This window comes from Rousettus aegyptiacus, unplaced genomic scaffold, assembly GCF_014176215.1.
Source record: "Rousettus aegyptiacus isolate mRouAeg1 unplaced genomic scaffold, mRouAeg1.p scaffold_m13_p_6, whole genome shotgun sequence".
NCBI lineage: Eukaryota > Metazoa > Chordata > Mammalia > Chiroptera > Pteropodidae > Rousettus > Rousettus aegyptiacus.
In genome coordinates, this window is record NW_023416309.1 from 40,324,471 (window position 1) to 40,349,486 (window position 25,016).

Genomic DNA, 25,016 nt, shown 5'->3' on the forward strand with positions numbered 1-25,016 from the left:
GGTTGAATGTCAAATGCACTTTATTGGGTCCCTGAGGCTTCAAATGCTGTTCTCACCGAGCCTGGGGCACCCCCTCCCAACACCTCCAGCTGCACAGGAAGTGGGGTGGGTGGAGGGAGTACATGGAATAGCTCATTGTCCTGCTCCAAAGGGTCTTGGGTGATGCTGGGCCACGGCTGCTTGCCTCTCCCCCTATTGCCCCAATTCCACCTCCAGCAGCTGGACCCTCCGCAGGATAGGGAAGTGGGGTTTCCTGCGCTTTCAGCACAGGAAGCTGGCTTCAAACCAGCCACCTCTTGTTGCTTAAAATGGGGCTAGGGGCCATGTACAAAACTCTACCGGGTCAGCAGCCTGCTTTTGTCAGTGGAGGATTGGGAAGACCCTGGGAGCCAGGCTGGTCCTTTTGGTCAGGCCCAGAGAGCTGGTGGTTGGAGTAGTGAGATTCAGTCAGCTCAGGCTAGAGGAGAGCACTGGATGGCTAGGTGGGGCAGCTGGTCCAGTTGGGTGCCCTTTCTGCCCCAGCCGTGGGTCACCAGTCCCGTTCAGCTGGTTCTCGGTAGGGGAGGCCTAAGAGCCTGAAGACATCCTTCTCAGTGGGGGTGGGAAGCACTTGGCCAGACCCCACCTTGAGGCCTCGGGTGTCCCGTACCACGGCTGTGCTGAGGGCATGCTCCGACAAGCTCATGCCCTTGGTTTTGGCCAGAGCCCGCATGGAGCGGTTGAAATGGGCAGAGCCAGTGAAGTAGAGCAGGGCGCAGGCAAACTCGCTGTAGGGCACAACGATGATGTCCAGTCGTCGGTGCCGCCGCCCTGGCCCCGGGAGCTGGCATACACCCAAGTATTTCTGCTGCTGGCCATTCTCCTCCTGGCTCACCAGGTCATCCGTCAGGAACCCTGGCTCAACACGGGAAGGCTGCTGGGAAGGCCAGGAACCAGGCCCTGGGCCATCCTGTCCTCCCACGTCTTTCCTGATCATCTCATGTCCTCTAGTCCCAGCTCGCCCATTTACTTGCTGGGTGACCCTGCCCTCTCTGGGCTTGTTTCCTTACCTATAAAATGTGCATAGAAATTCCTCCCATCCCCCAGTGTCACAGAAAGATCAGATGAGACACTCAACCCACAGGTGGTACTGAGCACCTCTGTGTGGTGTGGGAGCTGTTTCATCTCTTCCCTGAAATGGCTCTGGACACAAGGTGGAATTCTCACAAGCAACCGTCCCTGCTTCCTGCCTAGAGATTACGACTTTGAGGCTTTCCCTCCAGGGGGCCACCCAGCCCTGCCCTGCCCCCCGCCAACCTGCTCACCCAGAGATGAAGCTTACTATACCTCGCTGCCGAAGGCTGTCAAGGAGGCGACTGAAGATGCCCTGGTGAGACCGGCCATCTGGGTGAGTGACCAGCACGTCTACATCACCACAGGTTGCCTTCCCCCGTCGGTAGGAACCACACGCCACACACAGCAGCCCAGGGTTGAAAGCCTGAGCTGATTCCCGGACCTGGGAAAGAACAGTGAGGGGGGTCAGGGGCTGCGGGCCTCAAGCCCTGCAAGGAGTTCCTCCCCCGTAGAGGCATAAGGACCTTCCATGACCCAGGAGCCCACACTTCTAGCTTACACCCCAAGCCAATCCCGGGATGCGAGATAAAAGCCTGAGGGAACAAGCCCCAGGGAACAGGCCAGAGATGACCCTGCGGAGCAGCAGTTCTCTAGCTTCACTAGGACAGAAGAGAACACTCCGACCACGGGAGGCTGTCTAAGGAGAGAGAAGAAGATGGCACTCTGATTCTGAGGGAAAGCACTACCTTTCCCTCTAGAGCACTTCCAGAACAGAAACACCTTTTCTTGGCCCCTTCACCAACCTATGTATTAAGCCTGTGAAACTCCACTTACAAAAAAAAGGCTAGGTAGCTGGAGGCCCTTGGCCAGGTCTCCACAGCCCCAGGTATCTATGGTTTTGGAGCTAAAGGCAGAGCATGTGAGTTGAGGCATAAACAGGTGGCAGGCAGAGTGCCCTGGACCCAAGCCCAGGGGAAAATGGGGCCCAGAAATATAACTACATCTGCGACAGGAAAGGAAAGGAAAGAAAGCAAAGAGGAAGGAAATTCTGAGCCAACATTCTTACTTGGAGGAACAGGGCTCCTTGGGGAGGGAGCTGTGACAGAGGGCACTGTCAGCTGAAGGGCCATCCCTCATGGAGGGGGATAAGCCCATTAGCCTCCACCCCAGAGACACTGAGGCCTTTCATAAGCGGATGACATCCATGCCTCCACCCTAGGACACTGAGATTTCTGGGGCCCTAGATACCTTCAGCCAAGACACCTCAATTCTCCAGACAGGCTGTCGGCTCATCCCTTCATTCCCTTCTTGAGCTTCCCAAGAGGATAGGAGGAGGCCTACGATGAGTAATCCCATCAACAACTTGTAAGGCTGGAGCCTTTCAATAACGGGAGTGGGTCAGATGGGCAGGAGGACCAGAGGCTCACTGGGGCATTCTCCTTGTCTAGACACCATGGCTGACTGACATTGTCATCACTAGCACCAAGGCCTGCTGACAGGTGAGCAACGCGACCTGTTCAGACACGCTGCACCAGCCTCAGGGTCCTGTGGCATGGAATAGAGCTGGAGGCTGAGCTCAACTAAGCTGTTCATGGAATTTCTATGGAGTCCTTCCCTATCAAAATCCTAGACCAAAGCAAACCCTGCTGTGAGCAAACCCTGCCCACAGCAACCAGCCCCTAATCCTAATGCCAACTAAACAAGTGACACACCTAACCATGAATGTACTCTAGTCTCTCTCTAATCTAGGTTTTATATGAACCTGATTCCTAATCCAACTCTAAATCAAACCCTAATCTTGGCCTTATTTCTAGGACAACCACAATTCTTAACTAAAAGCATCTAATACTAAGAAAACCTTACTCCTAATTCAGGCCTAACCTTAACTTGCCTCTTGATCTAGCTTTCCTCTAACCCCAAACCTAATTCTTCAGCACTGTTCTTCTTCACCAACCCTAACCCAAATCCTAAACCAGCCTCACGTGGGCTTCAGAAGGTCCATATATATGGAAAAAGATATAAAACTTTGTAAATTTATACAATTTTTGGAGAGAAAGAGTCCATAGTTTCACCAGGTTATCAAAGAAGTATGTGCATCAATAAACATTAAGAACCTCTGCCCTGATCCAACCTAACCTAGCCAGTTCAAACCCCAATATTTTCAAGTAGTTCTGACTATAATCTATCTAAAATCTAGCCTATCATGAACCCAGTCCTAACACCATTCTAGTATCTAGGCCAGTACTTACTCTGCCTGATCACTGAGAACCCTACTCCAGGGAGTCGGTGTTGCAGCCCTTCCCTACCAAAGCCACCATCCCTCCTCTGGGCCCGCAGCTTCAGTCTCGACTTGCTCTTTCCCCACTGGTCCCATCTTCTGGTGGCCCACGGCTTCCTCTGCCTGACTGATGCCCCAATTGAGGGATCGGGAGTTCTTGGCTTTGAGCCAGGCGCTGACCTTATGGCAGGGCCTGCCTCTCCTCACTGCTCTGGGACACCTGCTTACTGTCTGCTCAATCTCTGTAGCCTCTTCTCTGGTCATGCGTTCCAGGAAGTCATCATAATGCTTCAAGCCGATGGCCTGCTGGGCAGTCAGGGAGGCCTGGTTACGGATGTCTTCTAAGCTCCGGAAACCCTGGAGAAAGATGCCAGGTGGGGGAACTATGAGAATCCAGGATCAATGAAGAGGCAGTGAATAAACACACACACACACACACACACACACACACACACACACACACACACACGACTTACATCACCCCAGACTCCAAGGAAAACCTGAGGGAGGACCAACCCCAGGAGCAGGTGGGTCTGTAATCAGTGAGACCTGGGAAAAGCAGAGGGCATAGAAGACGTGCCCCAATCTAGGCCAGCAACAACCCGAAAATACTGGTTCATGATTCTATCAGTCTGGGGGTGATTTTGGGCAAGGCCAGGTTTGGGAACCACTACTCTGGATACTCAGCCCTGAGGCCTGGTCTCTTCAGAAAGGCCCTTGCTGTTCTGGGGGCAGAGAAACATGCTCCTTATCTCTGTCTACACCAAGACTAATGCCTCAAGTATACCAAGCAACAGGGCAGGGTAGGAGAAGAGTCTACATGAGCCTGGGACTCCTTGAAAAATGGTCTCCCTATAGTCTGGGTTCATTCCCATAAAATACAGGGTAAGAGAACTATGTGTCAGGAGCTCTGAGACACAGCAAGACTGAAGTGGGGGCTGGGACAGGGTATGACCTGATGGTACCACATCTGGGCAGTCTTGGTTCCGGCTCCCCAAATGTTGGAGAAGAGCTCCAACACAGGCACACTATCACTGATATGGTCCAGCTTCCGCAGATGTCCACTCTCCAGGATCTCTACAATCTTCTCAGCCATCCGCTTCCCAATCCCAGGGATACCGCAGGCTTCCTAGAGGTGGGGGAGGTAGAGGCAGGAAAGAAGAGGGAGAAGATGGGAGAGGTAGAGCCAGCAAGTGGGGAAGCTAACTCCTTTAGTAGATGTCTGAGTAAAAGCTAGTCTGGCTGCTTAACAACTGATGGCTATATAAAGCTTGGGCGCAACTTAAGATGAGAAGTTTGGATGGAATGGGCTGGTTAAGGATGGAGATCAGCACAGAAGGTAGAGAAAAGGCAATAATGATGATACTATTCACCAACATCATCACAATAGCGAAAGCTAACAGTTACTGAAGACTTACTGTGTATCAAGTCTGCACTACAGGGATTGCCTCCTTTAGTCCTCACCTAACACTGACTTAGTTACTAATATTCTTAGTCTCTTTTTACTGATGAGGAAACTGACACAGAAGTTTTAAGTAATTTGCCTAAAGTCATCCAATTAGTGAATGATGGAAACCAGAATTCAAACCTTGGATTGTTGGCCTCCAGAGTAAACATTTTAAAAAAACTTTTTATTATGGAAAAATTCCAAAATAGAGCAGTGTAACCCCCAAGTACCCATCACCCAGCTTCTATAATTATCAAGATTTTGCCAATCTGCTTTAATCAAGCTCTCCATTTTTTTTCTTTTGTGCAAGTCTCAGACATCATAAAATCTTACCCACTCCACCTGATCCCCACCTGTGACTGGTGCCTCCACCAATCTCTAGCCAGTATACCCTGCCCGGGCCCCCAAGTACCTGGTAGGAGGTGACAGGCTTATGGAAGCTCTTGAGGGCATTGATGGCTTTAGCATAGCCCAGGGCCCTCCACTTGTCTCCCTGAACACTGTAAGCTTTGGCCAGCACTTCCAGCTTCTCTGTGATGTGGGGGTTATGGTTGGTCGCTTTCTGGGTTGAAGGCTGTGCACAGACCCACTTTTCCAAGCCCTCAGGGGCTGGGCTGGGCTCACCATCTCCCTCAAGGGGTGTGGGGTAGCAGCCACTGATCAGGGCTTCCAGATCAGCTGCGCTAACCTGGGTCTCTTCCCCATCACTGGTTTCACCGTCAGAGCTGAGCTAGAGGTAGGGAAGAAGAGACAATAAATACATGCCCCCCGTGAATGCTCCTCAAAGGTGAGGATTGAGTCTCCTAAACCCAAGAATGAGGCTGAGTCTTCCACATCAGACTTGGGTCTCCTTACGTGTGGGGCTGTGTTCCATTTGACTTTCCTGGTCCCAGCCCTAGGATGCCCAGTGGCATGTGGTAAATATGGCCTTGGCAATGCAGGAATAATAAGTGCTGGGAAGAGTTAAATAGCTTCACAATAGAGAGAGCCCTCCTCTCTCAGGGGCCCTGGATTTTCTGAACAACCAACAGGTTTTCCCTGCATTTGTGTCTAGTTCCCAGGGAAAGGGAACTATGGTGGCTCCTGACCTGGGCTTGGGTGCTTGAGGCTTCTTCTGCCCTCTGGGGAGGAGATACAGGTCTGGTGGGAGGAGGGGGAGGAGAAAGAGCTGTCCTGAGCAGAGCCTCATGGGTTCCAGGAGGAGGAAAAGAGTCTTGGTCTGCCTTACTGAGCTGTGGTTGGTCCAGGTACCTGCAGGGATGGTGATGGGAGGTTAAGACACCAAAGATCTCACCCTTTCTCTGCTCCCAATCCTTCTCTACTCTGAAATCTTGGTTTTCTCATGTGTCCAATTAAGACAATAAGAGTTATTTTTAATAACCCAAGGAAAGAACCCAAGATGCTGCTAGAAAACATTTAGAGAAAGACTAGGACCAGCCCACCTGTTGGGGATGAAGATGCTGAATCTTGCCGTGTCCACCAGCCTTCTCTCCTGCAGGCACAAGCTCAGCCATGCTGACTTTACCAGCTGGGCACCTGGAGGCAACCGGGGCAGTCTAAGGAGGCGGAGGGCTCGCTCACAGTCCATGCTATCATCCACCACAATATGAGTGACCCCTGAGGTCTGGGCAGGGCATATCTGGCCACCATACTGGACAATCTGCTTCTCAAAGAGTTCTGCTCGGGCTCGCCCAATGCCAGTGGGCACAACATGGGCCCTCAAGGAGCTCAGCCACTCTGTAGAGGGGACATCCAGATGCCTATGGTTATAACTTTCAGACATGAACTGATAAATCCTTTACCCCAAAACAATAATTTTCCTTCCATCCAGCCTGTCTTCTGGGAATTCCACCATCGCATACAGTTAATTTCTTCATGGGCCATCTCTTGATGTAAAGGGGCAAAGATTTTGATATGTCCTGTTCCCTCATGTAAACTAGAACAGTGTCTGGCACATTACAGGCATCCTATAAATCACTTTGATCATTTATTCTTTCAACAAATATTAACGGACACCTACCATGTACAAGGCACACACATGTTGCCATTATAGGCCCCACAGTGTAATAGATTCTCCCCTCTCACCCGATGTAAGTTTTTGCCATCTATTTGTCTATTTGGCTGCAAAAAGGCTTATATAACTCTGGGGATCTGATAAGGATATCTGATCCTCTTTCCGCTTTCAACTTCAGGCAACCTCCTGGAGAGCAAAGGATTTTGTTGGTCATTTCCATAGGAATCAGGGAATATTTTCTGATTGATGGAGATCTCAGAGTACGGTAGAAGATAACACAGCAGGCAGCCTGTCAAAGACTGGGGACCAAGCCTAGTGCAAGGCAGGTACAAACCAACCTGCAGGCCCTGGGCAGGCAATGTCAGCTCTAATCTAATATCTGATTCTGGCCATGAACAATGTAGGAAGTCTGAAGGTTCAAGCATATGAGGTTTCTGAGACTGGGTCCACTTACCTCCTGTTCCTTCTCCGTCTTCCCTCTTAGGAATCTTTGCAAGTGCTTTTGATGATAGATTGGCCTGAATTTTCTTTCGCTTGGGAAATGCCTTCAAGATGCCCCTGGGGTCCATTGAGGTATGGCTAGATCCTGGCCTTTCTGTCTGAAGGTTGATCAGGGGAGCTGTCATGTGGAAACCTTTAACTGAGGTTTCCCAACCCTTCTGCTTACGGAGGTGGGTCTCCACTTACCAGGTCTTGGGGGCAGTAGCCCAGTTTCCCAAGATCTCCCAAAACCCAATTGAACTTCAGTGGTTTAGCCTAGCTCTACACTCATCAGCCTTTCAAAGTCAAAGTATTGGGCAAAATGAAGGGTAGAATGGAACCACTAGTGGTACTTTTGAGAGGTACGAAAGGATATCATTCCTTAGAAGGATTTCTCTAAAGATTTGGTGCAGTGTCTGCCCTCCTGCATCCCAAAGGGCTTTACCAAAAGGGTATGCCAGGCTAGGTAATGGAGCTACATCTTTAGGAAGGACTTAGGTTCCCAAGAGGAGTGGAGACTGGGGGTGAATCTGCACATAAACTCCACGTAATCTTTCTCTACCCCCATCACAGACCCGCAGAGGAAAACCTGTGGGGTGAAGGAAGTTCGGGTGGGCAGGGGCAGGGAGAACGCCCTGCACCTGCCCTGGTTGCAGGCTTCTCGTGGGGGTGTTCAGCCCCGCAGCTGAGGGGAGATAGGGCACGGCGGCAGCAGGTGTGGGGCCCCTTCCGGGACTGGGGGAGTCTCGGCCTCACAGCTGGAGGTGGAGAAGACTACGGCAGGTGTGAGGCACCCGCCTGCATACGCAGCTGGCGCGTGCTCAAATCTCCCAGCTGGGAGCCAGCGGGTGCTGGCGTGTCCAGACCCTGCCCAGAGGAACTCCTCCTCACTCCCCGAATCCCGAGTAGGGTCAACTTCAGGACCAGCGGGCCAATGGGTCGGTGGGAAAGAGTAAACTGCTATTTACTTACCAGGGCAGCCAATGACGGCGGACGAAAGGAGAGAGGAAAGGGGCGGGCAAATGACCAGAACAATTTCCGGGTCAGCAGGAAGTGACCCTGGACGGGATGGTAGCCATGGCAGCGGCCGGGCGCGCGGCTGGGCGGAGGGAAGATGGCGGTGACAGGCTGGTTGGAATGTCTGCGGGCGGCCGAGAAGACCGCGCTGCTGCAGGACGGTAACTCGAGGTCCCCCGCGAGCTCCCTCGTCCTTTTCCCCAGGGTCCGGCCCTCCGCGCTAGCCTGTCCGAGAAGGGCCTCAGAGCTTGGGACGGCAGAGCTGGAGGGGTCGCGCCGCCACCCAAGTCAGGTCCTGCATTTGCAGATGAGGAAACTGAGGCACAAAAAGATAACGAGACTGGAACACGCGTCTCTGAACACCTTCTAGTTTCCTGTATGCCACCTTGCTCCGCACGGAGTTTTGTTACTAATAAATAATACGTAATTCCTTTCACATTCGTAATGTCATTTGCTCCTCACAGCTGTTCTGAGAGGCTGTTAATTTTCCAACCCATTTTACAGAAGAGGAAACCGAAATCCAAAAGTTTTAGACTAGCCACTCTTCCCCCAACCAGCCAGTGGTACAACTGCACCTTGACTTGGGATCCCATGAACCTCACTGTGGGAGCTCTCTTGCTGGAGGCAGCCTGATGTCATTGACAAGCGGGAGGACCTGGGCTCTACTTAGGATTCTGCCATTAATTCACCCGGGGCTCTCTGTCAGCCCCTTTCCTTGTTTGGACCGCACTTTCCTCATCTGTAAAATGAGCTGAATGGGCTACCTGTTATCTCTGAGGTCCTTACCAGCTGTAATATTGTTTGTAAATAAACCTCTAAATGATCCCTGAGTCTCTAGGGGAGATGGAGCGGGGCCGGGGCTGTACCTGGAAGAGGTGCGCACGGGATTGCCGTAGTCTTCTACACCTTCCTGGGATTGGCCGGTGTAGGGTTCCTCTGTGGTTCAAGGTCACTTCCTGGCCCCACTTGGCAGCCAGAATGAATTAGGTCTGAATTCCTGTAGCTTTTAAGATACTAGTTAGGGACTCACATCCGCAGGCAGAGGCCAATCAGGGAAGCATGGAAATTAAAATCAGCTGCTCATTTGCTCATTCATTCAGGCAGCATTTAGGGAGGCTTTTACTATGTGCCAACCTGTGTACTAGAGCAAATAGAAAAAGACATGTCTCGGGAGTTCACAGAGTGGTCAGGGAAGAGACGTGTAAATAAATAAGATTGTGTGTTAAATAGAGATTGGAATCGTCTATAAAATACTATGAGAGCACAAAGATGGAAATGATCATTTCTTTGAAGGAAGACCTGACAGAAAAGGTGATATTTCTGGGTCCTAAAGAATTAATAGGTGTCTGCTAAGTGAAGAAGAAAGGATGGCTATTCCGGGAAGAATGACTCATGTGTAAAGGCATGGAAGTGTGACAGTATATGGCTGATTACTAAGGAAATACAAAACATTTCATGAGGCTGACACATTCACCCACTCAGTCATAAGAACCCCTTACACTGTGTCAAGTATTAGGTGCTAGGATACAAGGGTGAATAAAAAGGTCTCTTTTTTCAAAGAACAATGAGGGGAAATGGGAAATGAAGAGAGACTGCAGATAAATTTGAGTATGTTGTGATAGGTCTCCTGTGTCAAGCTAAATATTTTGAATATTACTTCATAGGACAGTGGTTTTTGTTTTTATTGTAAAAAAATACAGAACATGGAATTTACCATTTTAACCATGTTAAGTGTACAGTTAAGTACACTGTGGCATTAAGTACATTCACATGGTTGTGCAACCACTTGCCTAACCATCTCCAGAAATTTTTTATCTTCTTCACCTGAAACTCTATATTCATTAAACACTAACTCCCCATTCCCCCTAACCCCAGCCCCTGGCAACCACCATTCTACGTTCTGTCTTTATGAATTTGATTACTGTAGGAACATCATACAGTCTTAAAAAGAGGAGTCATACTATATTTGTCCTTTTGTGACTAGCTTATTTAGCATAATGTCTTCAGAGTTTATCCATATTGTCACATGTGTCAAAACTTCCTTTCTTTTTAAGGCTGAATAATATTCCATTGTATAATGTCCATCTGTTGATGGACATTTGGGTTGCTTCTACTTTTTTAGCTATTGTGAATAATACTGCTATCTATTCAAGTCCTTGCTTTTACTTTCTTTGGTCAGAAGACAGTGTTTAAAATAATATTTCATCAGCCAGATTTGAAAAGTTTTTTTTTGTTAGCATCACAAAACGGTGTTGTTAGTTTATTTTTTCAAGCAAAAAAAAGAAAGAAAGAAAGAAAGACAAACCAATGTTAAATATATAGATACGCCTTGTCAAATCTTTCCTGTAGACTTACCATGCTGACGTGTGTGGGGGTGGGCGGGCAGGTGATGTTACCTCCTTCCTACTAAGAATCACTGCTATTGGTAATGAGAACCCAATACACTATATTTTTTTCAAAAATGACTTATGTTCATTGTGGAAATGTGAAAAATAAATTACCCAGAATTCTACCATCCAGAGATAATCATAACTTATATTTTCATGCATAAACTTCTATATTTTTCATGCATATATGTATTTTTTTCTTTTAACAAAATTTCATACTAATATACTTTAAAAACTTACATCCACATATATACATATATATAACACCTATGTATAAGAATATGATGTTGATGACTATATAATCTTTGGGTAAGGGAGGATATTCTAAGCACAACTTCTGGGTAGTAACCACAAAGGAAACAACAATGGACTATATAAAAATTAAACACTTGTTTGAGAAAATTCACTTTAAACAAAGTTAACAAGCAATTGAAACTATGTACAACATATATGATACATGGTTAACATATACAAAGCTCAATTAGATTAGTTAAAAAAAGAATGAATACCCAAGTAAAATAGGCTAAGGCCTAAACAGGTAATTCACTGGAAACATGATCAATAAACCCTTGGAACAGTGTCAACCTTACCAATATTTAAAGCTTACAAATTATCCTAGTATGGTTATTGGAGCATGGACTTGGGTTTCAAGTCAGTTTAAGCCTGGGGCTGTCATTTCCTAGCTTTATGACCTTGAACAAGTACATGACTTTTAAGCTTCAGTTTTCCTCATTTATAAAATACAAGTAATGAGGGCACATAGGATTATTGTGAGAATTAAATGCGATAAAACATGTAAAGTGCCTGGCCAATAGTAAGCACTGCATCCTGCCTGAACTCAAGACTGGACTCCAGGGGGAGAAGAGGGTCAGGCCAGACATACCCTCAGCCGCTCACAGGCAGCACCTTGTACCCTACTCCTGACAGGAAAACCCCTTCCAGCTCTTCGAGCCATCCAAAGGATTAAGAGTAGTATCACTTAGGGGCCCGCTGAGGGGCATGCAAATTTGAGGGTGAGTTTCTCCAGAACTTATATTAGGAATGACTCAAGGGAATTGTGTCCTAGGGGAGTAAATTGTACAGAAAAAAATGACTTAGTAGATCAGATACATTTCCAAGTTTGGGCTAGTGGCACCCTAGCTGGCTAAGACCTTGGGGCTCTTGTTCATTAAATTTATGTTGGGCCTACATGCTGGGCATTAGTGCTGTTATTTGAGCTAGATTCTAAAGGGTGAGGAATTGCTCAATAGATGAAGAGAAGTATGGAGTTATTGCTGGTAGAAGAGACAGCAGAGCAAAGACACGTTCAAAGAAAGCTCCAGATAGTGAGTCTCACAACATGTCTTAAAGTAATGGTGGGCAAGTAGTTGGGAGACTCTGGGAGGGTTTCTCAATCCATTCAAGGCTATTGGTATTTTCCATGTAGACCTTTTGATCTACAGGGTTGCAAAGCAAGAGGAGACTTGTGGGTAAGGCACTCTCTGCTTTGTGCATAGGGAGAAGAAAGGTGCACTATTTGTTTCCAGATGGGAAGGAAATGGCTGAAGAATATGATGAGAAGACGAGTGAACTACTTGGTAAGTGACAGGGGCTCCCAGGAGGCCCTTAGGAACACTTGGGGACAATACTCCTGGCCTGAGGCTTGAGGGAGGAGCCTACCACCAAATGTGGGAACAATCAAAGGCAAGATTGTTCTAGAGAATAATCTGAGGTCAGGGCTGAACACCAGAGGTGGAGTGGAAGTCCATTTGCCTAGTAAACCCCACTCCATCCCCAGACAATTGAGAGAGTGGGTAATTCTTCTAAGATGGGAATGGGAGTATAGAGAAACTTTACAAAGAAGGTGGAATTGAAAGTGAGCCTTGTAGTGGTAAGGGCAGTTTTCACTGCAATTTTTTTGCTTGTTTTTTGTTTTGTTTTTCGAAGCCACGTTAGGAACAAGTAAACATCAGAGGCAGCAGATTCTGACCTTGACTGAGAGGTAGCACTATGAAATATAACCCTCATCTTGGAGAATGTCTGAATTAAAGCGAGTAGGGGGTAGAAATGGTGATTTTGCAGTATTGTCATTTGCATCCCTGCAGGTTTTTTCTTTTAAGAATAGGCTCTAGCTTGGATTTCTGGGAATTCTTTGATTTGTCCATTCTCTGTTCCCAGGTCTGCACATCAGCATTAACTGACTTCCCAGAACTAGGTGGCTCGTTCTCTGACCCAGGGCCTGAGGCTGTCAGCAATGGGAGTTGGTCTCTTTATTAAGTTCTACCTAAAATGCTAAGACCAATGATGGAATCAGGGACTGGGTTATTTTCTTGCCATTATTCTTGACTTTAATTTGTTCCTGGGTCTGATCGACAGGTAGTATTGGTGAGGGAATTTCTTTTTCCTTTTTTCTGACAGCTCATAAATGTCTGGAACCGACAACACAGATTACACTGCTTTGCATTCTCTTAGTCTCCAGTCTTAAAATGTGTGTCCTGCGCATGTTCAGTCACAGAGTGAAGTGTTGATCTCTCCTTATTATGAGCTGCTTGGGCTCCAGTCCCAATTGGTTTAGTCTGGTGCTATTAAAAATCTTGATGTGTTTAGCATATGACACTGATTTGGTGGAAACCAATACAGTAGTAATATCCTCACAATGCACTGTAATTTATAGCACTCCCAGGGGGTGACAGCCTTGGAATGCCTAACAGGGGCAAGCTTATGAAAAGCAGAGGTCACGTGGGCTAACCACCACCATCACCAGGCTAGAGACTAGCTGCAGCTCCTCTTCCCCAGCCCCCAGCATCACCTCTCTTCTCCACACAGAACAAATCAAACGGCTATAGCTGTCGTGACTATAAAAACAAACAAAGCCCAGGACTCTTAGTCATGCTTGGACATGAAATTAAAATGAAAAAGTCCAGGTTCCTTCATTTGTAGCATCCCACATTAACCTGTTTCTTCTCTTGGCAGGTGGGGAATAGTTCATTGGAGAACATTGTTTGGCTAAAGTTGACCTAATAATTATATTAATACTGTAACTTTAATTGGGCACTATCCTAAGTGCTTTATCTGAATTATCTCATTTAATCATACTCATCATGATCCTATGAGGTAGGTACTATTGTCCTCATTTTACAGTTTAAACAAAGAAACAAACAAAAATCCCTGGAAGCTCCAAGAAGTTAAGCACCTTATTCAAAACCACATAGCTGGTTAGTTTCTGAGCTAGGATTTAAACCTAAATCTGTCTAATTAAGAAGAACCTATGCTTTCATCCACAACAACATGTTGTTGGGAGTTGAGAATGTTTATTCCTGCTTGCTTTTCTTCTCACTAAATTTTGCTGTTCCCAGAATGACCTGAGTTAGGGGCTGATGGGAGCAGGCCAGGGATGGGCAGAGAGGAACACTCCATTTGAACTACCAGTCCCTTTGAACAGATGACTCTTTTCTTACCCATTTTAACCACCACACCCAACTCCCACGAGCTGCCCTTGCAAAATAGTGTTCATTATTAACTTTTCTTGTTTTCTTTTAATGTTTTATTTTTCAATTACAGTTGACATATAATATTATATTAATTTCAGGTGTACAACATAGTGATTAGATATTTATAAAACTTAATATCTAGTAAATAAGAATAAATCACCCCAATAAATCTAGTACCCATCTGATACCATACATGGTTATTACAATATTATTAATTATATTCTCTATGCTGTACTTTACATCCCCATGACTGTTTTGCAACTACCAATTTGTACTTATTTATCCCTTTCCCTTTTTCACCCATCCCTTCAATGCTCCTCCCACCTGGGAACCATCAAAATGTTCTCTGTATCTATGAGTTCATTTCTGTTTTGTTTGTTCATTTGTTTTGTTTTTTAGATTCCACATGCAAGTAAAATCATGTGGTATTTGTCTTTCTTTGTCTGATTTATTTCACTCAGCATAATACCTTCTAGGTCCATCCATGTTGTTGCAGATGGCAAAACTTTATTCTTTTCTATGGCTGAGTAATATTCCATTGTATATGTGTACCATATCGTCTTTATCTAATAGCCTATTGGATGATGCTTAGGTTGCTTCTGTATCGTGGCTATTGTAAATAATGCTGCAATAAACATGGATGTATGTCTTTTCGAATTAGTGTTTTGGGTTTTTTCAGATAAATACCCAGAAGAGGGTCTTTGTTTCTTGTTATAGCCTTTTTTTAAAAAAAAAAAAGTCTATTATGTCTGGTATAAGTATTGCTACCCCAGCTTTATTTGTTCGTTTCCGTTTTTATGAAATAACTTTTTCCATCCCTTTACTTCGATTCTCTGTATGTCTTTTGATCTGAAGTTAGTCTTTTGCATGTGTAGGGGCCTTGTTTTCTTATCTGTTCAGCCAAGCTATGTCTTTCGATTTGAGCATTTAATTCCTTTACATTTAAAGTAATCGTTGATAGATATGTACTTATTGCCATTTTACTAGTCATATTTTTTATCCTCTTTTTCTTCTTCTTCTTAAATAAGTCCCTTTAACATTTCTTGTAATACCGGTTTGGCAGTGATGAACTCCTTTTGCTTTTTCTTGTCTGGGAAGCTCTTTCTTTATCTGCCCTTCAATTCTAAATGACCGTTTAGCCGGGTAAAGGCATCTTGGTCATAGGTCTTTGCTTTTCATGGCTTTGAATGTTTCGTGCCAGTCCCTTCTGGCCTGCAAAGTTTCTGTTGAAAACTCAGCTGACAGTCTAATGGGAGTTCCCTTGTAGGTAACTACCCGCTTTTCTCTTGCTGCTTTTAAGATTTTCTCCTTGTCTTTAACCTTTGGCATTTGAATTATGTGGTGTCTTGGTATGGGCCTCTTTGAGTTCATCTGGTTTGGGACTCTGCGCTTCCTGGGCTTGTATGTCTATTTCCTTCACCAGGTTAGGGAGGTTTTCTGTCATCATTTCTTCAAATAGGTTTCTAATTCCCTGCTGTCTCTCCCTCCTCCTTCTGGTACCCCTACGATGCGAATGTTGGTACTCTTGATGTTGTCCCAGAGGCCGCTGAAACTAGCCTCATCTTTTTGGGTTCTTTTTTCTTGTTGCTGTTCAGAGTGGGTGTTTTCTGCTACCTTATCTTCTAATCGCTGACTTGATCCTGTTCTTCATCTAATCTACTATTGATTCCCTCTAATGTATTCTTCATTTCAGTTATTGTATTCTTTATTTCTGACTGGTTCTTTTTTATGGTTTCTGTTTCCACTTTTATGTATCCTATCTCTTTGTTGGTATGTTGGTTCTGGGGCCTCTTGGGAGGGGCTCTGCTGCAGGCCAAAATCATCTGCTACTTGTGTCCTGTCCGTGGCCACTTGGTATGAGCTGCAAAGTGATCTACAGATGTGTTTCACTCGTGCTGGGCTTGGAGGTGCCGGGGAGAGGCTAAGCTATGAACTGAGGCAGGCTGTCACTAGTGCCAGGCCTGGAGCTGCTTAGCAAGAGGTACAGGGCACGCCAAGGTCAAGTGCTGCTTGTCTGATGTTCGTGAACCTTTGAGAAATTTTAGGAAAGTCCACAGCATGAGATAAGACAGGCCATTTTCATGGAAAAGACACTGGAAGTGGCTTGGGTAGGCATGCAAGTTGGGTGGGACAGGGTCTCAGGGAATCACCAGGGTGGGGCAAACCATGTTAGGTTGATGGAGACTCAGATATAGGGGCTATCTACATCTACATTCTGGGTCAGGGGAGGCCTGAACAAAGGAACAATGCCCTCTTCTAGCGCTTCTACCTGGGAGAAAGCCGCCCCTCCAGCCCTCTTCCTGAAGTCAGACAGTTGATAGTTCATTTCCTCCCTATATGTCTCTGGTGCCTTTTGAGCTGCTGCCCCAGCTCTGGAGCTCAGACCAGTGACTTCCTCAGTGAGTAAGTCCATGCATGATCCCTTTTAGAGGAGCACCTGAGATTCGAGCAGCCCTTCATCTGACTCAACCACAAATTTCACTGGCTTTCACAGCCAGCAGTTATGGGGACTTCTCTTCCTGCCACTAGAACCTGGGGCTGAAAGGCCTGGTGTGAGGCCGGGACCCTTCGCTCCTAGGGAAGACCTCTGCAGCCAATTATCCTTTCTGATTTAATCATCTCACATGGGTGTGGGGCCAGCCCATTTTGTGTCTTAGCCCCTCCTACCAGTCTCAGTGTGGCTCTTCTGTATATCCTTAATTATAGGACTTCTGTTCAGCTAGACATCAAGATGGTTGTTCTGTAGGTTAGTTGTAATTTTGATGTGGTCCTGGAAGGAGGTGAGCACAGACAGCATTTACCTCTTCCACCATCTTGACCAGAACTATCTCATTGTTAACTTTTAAATATAAATAATTCAGGGTCTAAACTGATTTCTATTTGTTCATTCTATGAAGTAAAATATAGACAGGGTTTTAGATGCTGTAAATGAGAGTAGCTTCTATTTTTCTGGCTAATTATATAAATTTGACAATTGGCCAAACTGATTTTCTCTTAGAAAAACCCAGAAAGTAATTTACAGAGGAAGAATTGCCAATAGTGCATCTAAGACAGAGTTCTTCCAGTCAGTTTTAATAAACAGTAGTGTCATATTTTTTTCTTCCCTCTCAATGCTATTCATTCCCACCCCCCACAATGAATGATGTATGTATTCATAGAGGAAAAAACTGAAGGGCCCCATAACAATGATCGGAACATCAAACCAGCCCCAGAAGAACACAGCATGTCCAGGGTGCAGAGGCTGAAAGGCAGGCCATCCCCTAGCGATTACATTCGGATTACTGACTTAATCTGCTTTGGTATTTGACCGCCAGCCTAACCACCCCAGGCTGCATTTGGAGGATATTGAGCACTTTCATCCTCAAGCACTTCACCAGCTTTATAAATGACCCACTCGATTCCCTTCAGCCTCCTCAGGGATGGGACGTGGCAGCTGTTTAATAGCCACATAGCAATGTTGTAGTGTTTTAGGGCAGAAAAGAAGAATCCTGCATCCAATTTAAGCTGCAGGGAGTATTTAGGGAAGGGGAATGTAATTATCCACATTGGAAGTGGGCCAGGGCTTGGAGCTTTGGGGAAAGAGGCCTTTAGGACCTCCACTTTCCAGCCCACCTGAAAGATGGGGCCTCCTTTCAGCAGTCTGGAACATCAGCCTGCTTTTCTGCTGACTTAGGAAAAAGCCCCCAGACACTGCCTCCTTCATATGTTCCCCATTGGACCCTTTGCAGGGTCATCGAAAGTCTCCTTTCCAAGGACTGGCCCTGGCTCAGCTGGGAAGATATCACAGCATCCCAGGGAGGTGCCTTGCACACACCAGTTTGGGTTTAACATAAAATCAAATCAGAGTGACAGCAGGTGGAAACAGTCTTTTGTTGCCGCAGGAGCTGTCCTTGAGTTCAAGAACAAAGACAGGACAAGAAAGACAAGACAGAGTGTGGATTTGCACGTGTGCATTCATGCCCATGTCCATGGGGGAAAAAACAACAAGGACTTTATCAAAATAATTTATTGGATCTCATAAGAGAATGAATAGGGAGACTTTCTTCTGGTTCTAAAAAAGAATTTAATCCCAAGGTGTTAAAAAGGGGGGCGGGGGGAAAGGCGAAACAGCCAAGGGTACCAAGTTCCTGTGACCTGAGTGGCTTTTTAAGGTCAGTGGTCAGTAAAGAAATGAGTAGCTGACTTCCCTCCTCCTAAGTGTACTCCTTGCGAAGGCTTCTCTGCAAAACCCAACATTCCTTGGAATAAAAGAGTTGATAGGGAATTCTGGAGTCGAATTGCCTTTCCTGGCTGCACTGGTATGGTGCTTTAGGACGTATGATTTAACAAGGCCCAAGGTTACAGGAGTACCTCATATCTCCAGCCCTAGATAGTTAGGTACTCCTCGTAAACTACATTTTCACGTAATCAAAGCCTTTCCTCTAAAGGCTAAAATATTTTAAAAAGGAGTAGAGTTACTTCAAAAAAAAAAAAAAAGAAAAAGGAAACCTTTCTAAATATCATATATGCTTATTGAACGTTTTATAGAATATAATTTAGCCTTTATTAATGATTCAAATTCTGGACTTGGGGTTAGGAGACCTTAATTTTAGCGGTGGCTTTTTCAAATTAGTTTATCTCTCAGAGCCCTGGTAATTCTTCATACTCTGTCCCCTTGGAGAATAGTGGCCAAGGAAGAACTATTTCCTATTAAAAAACCAGGCATTGGACTAGATACTTTCTAAGGTAACCTCCACCTTTACGATCTGTGATAGTTGTGTTACATTATATAGTGATCCTCTCAGGGTCTCAGAGGGCTTGTTTGCCCTCATACTAAATGGTCCCATGCACTTTGTAGTGCTAACACTGCCCTCCCACGTAGGCTCTCCCCTCATGCTATTGCCAGTATACCTGGGAAAATTCCTGCCTTATTCTGCATGTAGCATTTTATAAATAGTCTATGTGAGAATCTAGGTGTGATCTTTCCTACAGTTTAGAGTGAGGTGCATAGGTTTTGCCACCATAAGCCACTGCTTGGAGGCATTTGTCATTTGTAAGTTTGCGACTGTGACAGAGGCCCCCAGATGTCTGCCTTCCAGTTAAGTGAGGAGCTGTATTACATGAATGGATTTGGATATACTCCCAGTCATAGTCCATTCACTTAAGAGAGTAGAAGTATTTGTGAAAACAAAGTTGCCTATAAAGCATATTTCCAAGTTTTACTCTTCCATATTAATTTTCATTATAAACTTGGAAATGTGTTTCTAGGGAGAATTTTTGGCCCTAAGACATAATAAAATCACACTGCAGAGTGCAACAGACCTTGTAAAGGCACATGTTAGAGGGAAAATTCTAATTTTACAGCACACTTTTGTGTTCAGCTTGCGTACCTAACCTAGAGCAGCGAGGGTATTTGGGTTTGGCACAGCTGCTCAAAATGTCTCAAAGAAACCCACCTGCTCTCCTGATTCGGAGAATCAGACTGCAGCTCTCTCATCTCCAAGCCCAGAAAAAGGAGCTAACAAGAACAGCTGTGGCAGAATCCCTGGCCCTTTATAAGTTGTTTAGCTCCTTACAACAGCTTCAGGAAGGCTGCTGCCTTTAGCAGCACCTGGGCTGCCCAGGCTGGATGACACCCCAATGCAGCAGAAAGGGAAAGGAACAGAGGGTTATAGCTTTGGAGGACCCCCCACACAGTGATGGGCTGCCCTAATACAGCAGTCTCAGTGACATAGCCAAGTGGGGTTCCCAAAAACCCCTGAAGAACTTTTCAGGTAATGTCCATTGAAGTAGTTTTTTCCACTTATAATTTTCATAACATGTGCCTTACTTATGCAAACATTGGGTTGTAAAATATAGTTGTTTGCATTATAAAAGGATGATTCCACTTAACAAAAATTTCACATTAGATCATCTGTAAATAATGCATTTAAAATATGGTGTATACCTAAAATTTTGTTTAAATACAACTTTGGGGCTGTTGTTTTAAGTCAGGTTTACCTGAAATGAGTGAATTTCTACATTTGGACTTTCTGAATGATGAGACGAATCTGCCTATCAACTTCGACCCCCTTAATTCATTTTTCTTTTGTAAATTCATTTTTAGAGAGAAAAAAATGCATGTCAAGTCACACTTCTTGGGATCCACATTTTCCTAATTACAAGTAGCAACCTGTTTTTTAACCCTCGCATCTTCCCCTTACTTGAAGCCACGCCTGGGAGTTTCTTAACTCCACTTGGCTCCTTGCAGAGTTGCAGTTCCTTTTTTCTGGGCACTGATAGTATGGCCTTTATAGGTTGTCTAATGTTGAAATGCTCTACTGAGATTTCAGAGAATGTCAGGTCCCTGCTTGATGGACAAAGCCATTGTAAAGACTGTAGCTCCCACTTTTATCCTGTTCGCTTACCTCATGTGATGTCCATGATTCAGCAGAAAAGAGCAAAGCCCCTTTCATCCCCATAATCCCATTGCTTCTTTTTTTCCCAGTGAGAAAGTGGCGTGTAAAAAGTGCCCTGGGAGCCTTGGGCCAGTGGCAGATTGAGGTGGGAGAGCCAGCACCCCATGGAGCAGGGAACCTGGGGCCTGAACTCATCAAGGAAAGCAATGCCAATGTATGTCTGTCAGGTGTCTTGGGGTGGAGGGCTGAGTGGGGAGGGGGCTGCTTGCCCTTGAAGACAGGGGCCATGTTTTGTTCACCTCCCCATCTCCAGTGTGCCCACAGTGCTCTAGAAATGCTTGCCTGAATGAATACCCCAAAAGGTTTTTGGCTTGGTCATCCCAGGTCGAGGGCTCCAGGTTTGGAATGTCACAGCCATAATAGCATCAGTGGGAGCTGAGAAGAGCTGAGGGTCTCTTTTTGTGCCCTTGGGCAGAGCTTTGCAGAGGGGGGAGCTATCCCTTCATACCCCTCCCCAAGAACAGTCCTGGAGTTGGATTTGCCTTCTGCAGCCCATCTTCATGCGAAAGGACACCAAGATGAGTTTCCAGTGGCGGATTCGAAACCTCCCCTACCCTAAAGATGTCTATACTGTCTGTGTGGACCAGAAGGAGCGCTGCGTAGTCGTCAGAACAAGCAACAAAAAGTAAGCAGGGTCTTGGGCAGCAGCCTGTCTGTGTATGAGCAGGGTGGGGGTGGGGTTTGACCTGGGGTTAGGGCTCAGACTGCTCTCTACTGCTGGTGGAGGTGAGTAGGGAAGCCTCTTCCAGCTCTGAGGGAGGGCGAGAGAAGGGCTGCACGAAAACCCCAGTAGGCGCTGAAAGCCAAGGGCTTCCTCCCTGTGAGACCAGCTAGAATAATGTAATCAGATCCATTAGGGCGGCGAAATTTGAACAAGTGTCTGATCCGGTACCTGGCACATAATAGGGCGTAAAAAATATTCGTTGAATGAATGAGGGGATGAAGGAAACACCTTGCCATTAACTTGTGATCTTAGGTGGTTCTGTAAGGTTATTGTGACCTTGACCTCTGGTTGCATCCAGTCCATGGTGAACTTGGCCTAGTGATATCACTATTTGAGCTGGCAGGGAGCCAGGGCCTAGAAGGCACACCTGTCTGAGGTGGCAGTTATAGGACTTTCAAATGCTGGCCTGGGAGCAACAAACCTGATCCCTCCCTGGACTTAGAGACAGTGAGCAGGTGATTTAGCCTCTTGCATTCTGTTTCAGAAAGGGAACTTAGTTTCCCTTTGCTCCTCATCTTGTGATCTGCTGAAGAGAGGCAAGATGTGAGGTTGAGGGGACAGAAGGTGGCAAAGGGAGAGACTTGATCCTGGGAGGGCTCCTCTGGGCTGACCATCTTGGAAATGCATTAATCCCATTTGGGTTTCCAGGGTTCTGACTGATGACAGGAGAAGGAAGAGCCCTGTAATAAATCGATCTTCCCATGGACCAGCGGGATTGCAGTGTAGGATCTTTGACATAGATTTGGGGTATTGAAAAGGGAGGTTTGGAGTTACTGATCCACAAGCTGTGAAGCCTCCCAATATGTCTCATGGGATGCTAACCTTAGTCCAGAGGTGCCCCCACTGGTTTACATGCAAAAAGGAGGTCCCAGGCCTTTGTCCATCTTCTCAGGCTGTTTGGTGCCAGGCTCCCCTTACATCCCCCTCAGGTCTACAAGGCCCACAGGGAACCAGTGTGGTTCCCAGGATCCCCCAGTGCAGCCCTGGGTCCTGCCCACTTCGTGAGACCCCCACCCCCACCATTTTGGCAGGGTAAATGGGACAGAGAAGGGGAGGAGATGAATGAATTAATTTCAGGATTATTGCTGTAGATGCAGCCAGTAGTCCCTGCAGTGGGCCTTGTCTATAAATATAAAGTCATAATAATAAGGGTTTGCGTTTATAAAGTACTTTGAAGCTCTCAGACAAAAGCCACTTTATTCCTGTTATTGTTCTCATCATTAACAGGAGTCAGTGCCTAAAGTGGAATTTAGCAATTTCAGACAACAGAGAAATTGCCTTTAGGAAAACAAACTCCATGCTTCAGCAAACATTCCCTGGCGTACCAGGCCTTGGGTCCAAACTGGTAACAAAAGTGCTTCTGATAGCACTTGGATCTGCAGCCCAGCAGTTTGTGGAGCTGGCTGCTGCCTCCCTTTTGTCCCCCAGAGGTCACTGTCGAATACAGTTATCAGGCAGAAATGTGATTACCGGGGAGTGAGAAAAGAGAAGCTAGCTAGCTCACCAAAAAATTCATCTGTGGGCATGTCCTCTGGGTCCCATCTCTGTGTGTATCCAGCCATAGGTGGCGCTGTTGGCCAGGAGCTCCATGGCTAGAGGCCCACTTCAGCACCCAAGGCAGAGGAGAGACATTTTTAAACTGATGGGTGAGGCCAGGAGGGATGGGAGTAGTGCCCTGAGAGGGTCGGAGGGAGAGGAGTTTATCAGTGCCCTCTTTGGAGCCAACACTGAGCCTCTGGTCCAGTGGCCCAGCTTGGCTCAGCCCAGCCTTCCTTAGGTCCCTCTGCTGGGAGATAGGCGAGAGGGACCACTAAACCCTTAATCCTGAGCCTCGTGGCATTTTTAGCTTCTACCTGGAGTAATGATGTGTCCTATACCTTTACTACCACTAATTAGACAGAACTTAATGGCTATTCCTTTGAGCAGTGTTTAACTTTCTCAAGATACTTTAAAGATCTGTTTTCTGATTATCACGCCATTCAAAGGTGGGCAGGGTATATATTTTTATTGTTATAGTGTTAATGATTACGTAAAGTCAGCATGATGAGCTGACTTGCTGACGGTCTGGACGCCTAGGCATCTGCAGTTCCCACTGCACTGTGACGTTGTTCTCTGATTTGACATCTTCCTTCACCAGGAGGTTCTCTGCCTGCCCCGGTTCTAATATTCTGAAATGTGGTTACTAATAAAAGCCAGAGTTCCTTTGTCCATACCTGCCTTCTTCTTGAAGAACAGGTTGGCCACTTTTCTTGCAGGAATTGATTTCAGTGTATCATGTCCTTAGCTTTAGGTATTAGTGAGGGCTGAATCAGGGAAGGAAGAAAGTGCTTTTCCAGGATCCCAGTGTGGCACCATCTGTTCCTGTTAAGAGCATTTGTGCAGAAAGAAGGTTCTTAGCCTCAGCCTCGATGCTGGCAGCTGTAAGTGGAATGAGCCAGGGTGCTGATGTGGGAAGATGTCGGCTTAAATCTGGCCTCTGCTGTGTATTAGTTGTAGTATTTGGGGCAAGGTTTCCTCATCTGTCACAGGAGAATACTCATACCTTCCTCACGGATTGGGGAATTTGATGAAATCACAAATGTATAAATGCCTAGCACCGTTGCCTGCCAGAAGCAGGTCCTCGGCAATTCTTTGGAAATTGGAACCTGAAGAGAGCCGGGCTGGTGTGACATCTGTGATACCAACACTGTGGGAGGTGTTAATAGGCATCGCTAGAAAAAAGGATTCCATGTTCAAATAAGTTTAGAAAACTCCGAATTAAATAAGTTTCTCTTCAATAGGACTTCTGAGAGCCTTTAGTGTGCGAATGTGCTTTGTGACTCTCTAGGAGGGGGCTGCTGTAGGCAGGGATGACCAGTTTACCCAGAGCCTTGATATTTAAGAAAGAAGATTTGCCTACTGATTTTCTAAGGACTGAACCAGCTGGAGGCTTCTTTGGCCCACTCGGGCCCGCTCTGTGTGCAATAGTGTAGGGCACCCCCAGAGGAGTATGGGGCATGGCCCACATGTCTGTCCACTGTGGCCTAGCTTCTACTTTCAGCCTGTCCTTCAGAGTCTCTTTGAAGACCTGGCCTCTGTGCCCTTTCTCACTTCACTACAAGGGAGAATGGGTTGGGAAAGGACTGGGAATTGGGAACGGGATACAGTGGGAAGAGAGTAATGGGATGCGGTTGGTCATTTCTGAAATAGCCAAAATGAGGGAGCTGTCCTTTTGGCACACGTTGAAGAGTGGTACAGAGTTGGCCCATTCCATGAACTTTAAGTCCATCTAGGGCAGCTCCTTTATTTGAGAAAGGAATTTGGAGAAAGAAACCGAGGCCCCTAAGCTGGGGCAGGACTCCTCCTGAGAGACTTTTCTTCCACATGTGTCTTTTGAACACTTTTGAGAGTCAGAACGGATCACCATGTGTTAGAGAGTGTGCCCTGGGACCTGCAGGGTGGGCCCATCCCCCACATCTGCCCCATCCTTGGACAGATTCAGGGAACCTAGACCAGGTAGTCTTTGAGGTGAGAACATGGAAAGATGGACAAGTCAGGAGATTTGGGGAGTTATCACTTGTAATAAGGGTATCTCTATAAGTTTTGTGACTTTGGCAACATACCTACCTTTTCAGTTTCTTCTGTAAAAGAGGATAATAGAAGTAGCCAAGTTGAGAGGGTTGTTCTGAGGATTCAGCGTGTATAGAACAGTGTCTGACACAGAATAAGC

The 25,016-nt window shown here is 46.2% G+C and overlaps 2 protein-coding genes across 7 annotated transcripts in view; one reads left to right on the forward strand and one right to left on the reverse strand.

Moving 5' to 3' along the window:
* POLL (DNA polymerase lambda) lies at positions 1-8,367 on the reverse strand. Of its 6 annotated transcripts, none has more exons than XM_036222975.1 (9): positions 8,245-8,367; positions 7,247-7,391; positions 6,221-6,515; positions 5,867-6,029; positions 5,191-5,508; positions 4,287-4,460; positions 3,560-3,688; positions 1,327-1,495; positions 1-894 (listed from the first exon to the last, which is right to left on the reverse strand). In XM_036222975.1, exons 2-9 carry the CDS (start codon positions 7,359-7,361, stop codon positions 530-532), a joined length of 1,728 nt encoding a protein of 575 aa, XP_036078868.1. In that variant the 5' UTR covers positions 7,362-7,391; positions 8,245-8,367; the 3' UTR covers positions 1-529. The 6 variants fall into 6 exon arrangements, with proteins under 6 accessions (XP_036078868.1, XP_036078870.1, XP_036078869.1 ...); XM_036222977.1 differs by lacking the exon at positions 8,245-8,367 and adding an exon at positions 7,862-8,217; XM_036222976.1 differs by lacking the exon at positions 8,245-8,367 and adding an exon at positions 7,480-8,217.
* DPCD (deleted in primary ciliary dyskinesia homolog (mouse)) overlaps positions 8,341-25,016 on the forward strand; it is a 19,988-nt gene continuing 3,312 nt past the window's right edge. Inside the window, exons 1-4 of the mRNA XM_016120076.2 lie at positions 8,341-8,450; positions 12,173-12,253; positions 20,613-20,737; positions 21,075-21,208. Of these exons, the coding sequence (XP_015975562.2) occupies positions 8,387-8,450; positions 12,173-12,253; positions 20,613-20,737; positions 21,075-21,208 (404 nt within the window). The 5' untranslated portion in view covers positions 8,341-8,386. The remainder of the gene's footprint in view (positions 8,451-12,172; positions 12,254-20,612; positions 20,738-21,074; positions 21,209-25,016) is intronic.

Bases quoted from the DNA above. Each gene is read 5' to 3' on its own strand.
- POLL (XM_016120074.2), bottom strand. From the start codon at position 7,418: ATGACAGCTCCCCTGATCAACCTTCAGACAGAAAGGCCAGGATCTAGC. The intron at 6,516-7,246 runs GTAAGTGGACCC...TCCCCTCTACAG, and splicing joins AGACGGAGAAGGAACAGGAG to AGTGGCTGAGCTCCTTGAGG. The intron at 5,509-5,866 runs GTCAGGAGCCAC...CCCTACCTCTAG, and splicing joins CCTCAAGCACCCAAGCCCAG to CTCAGCTCTGACGGTGAAAC.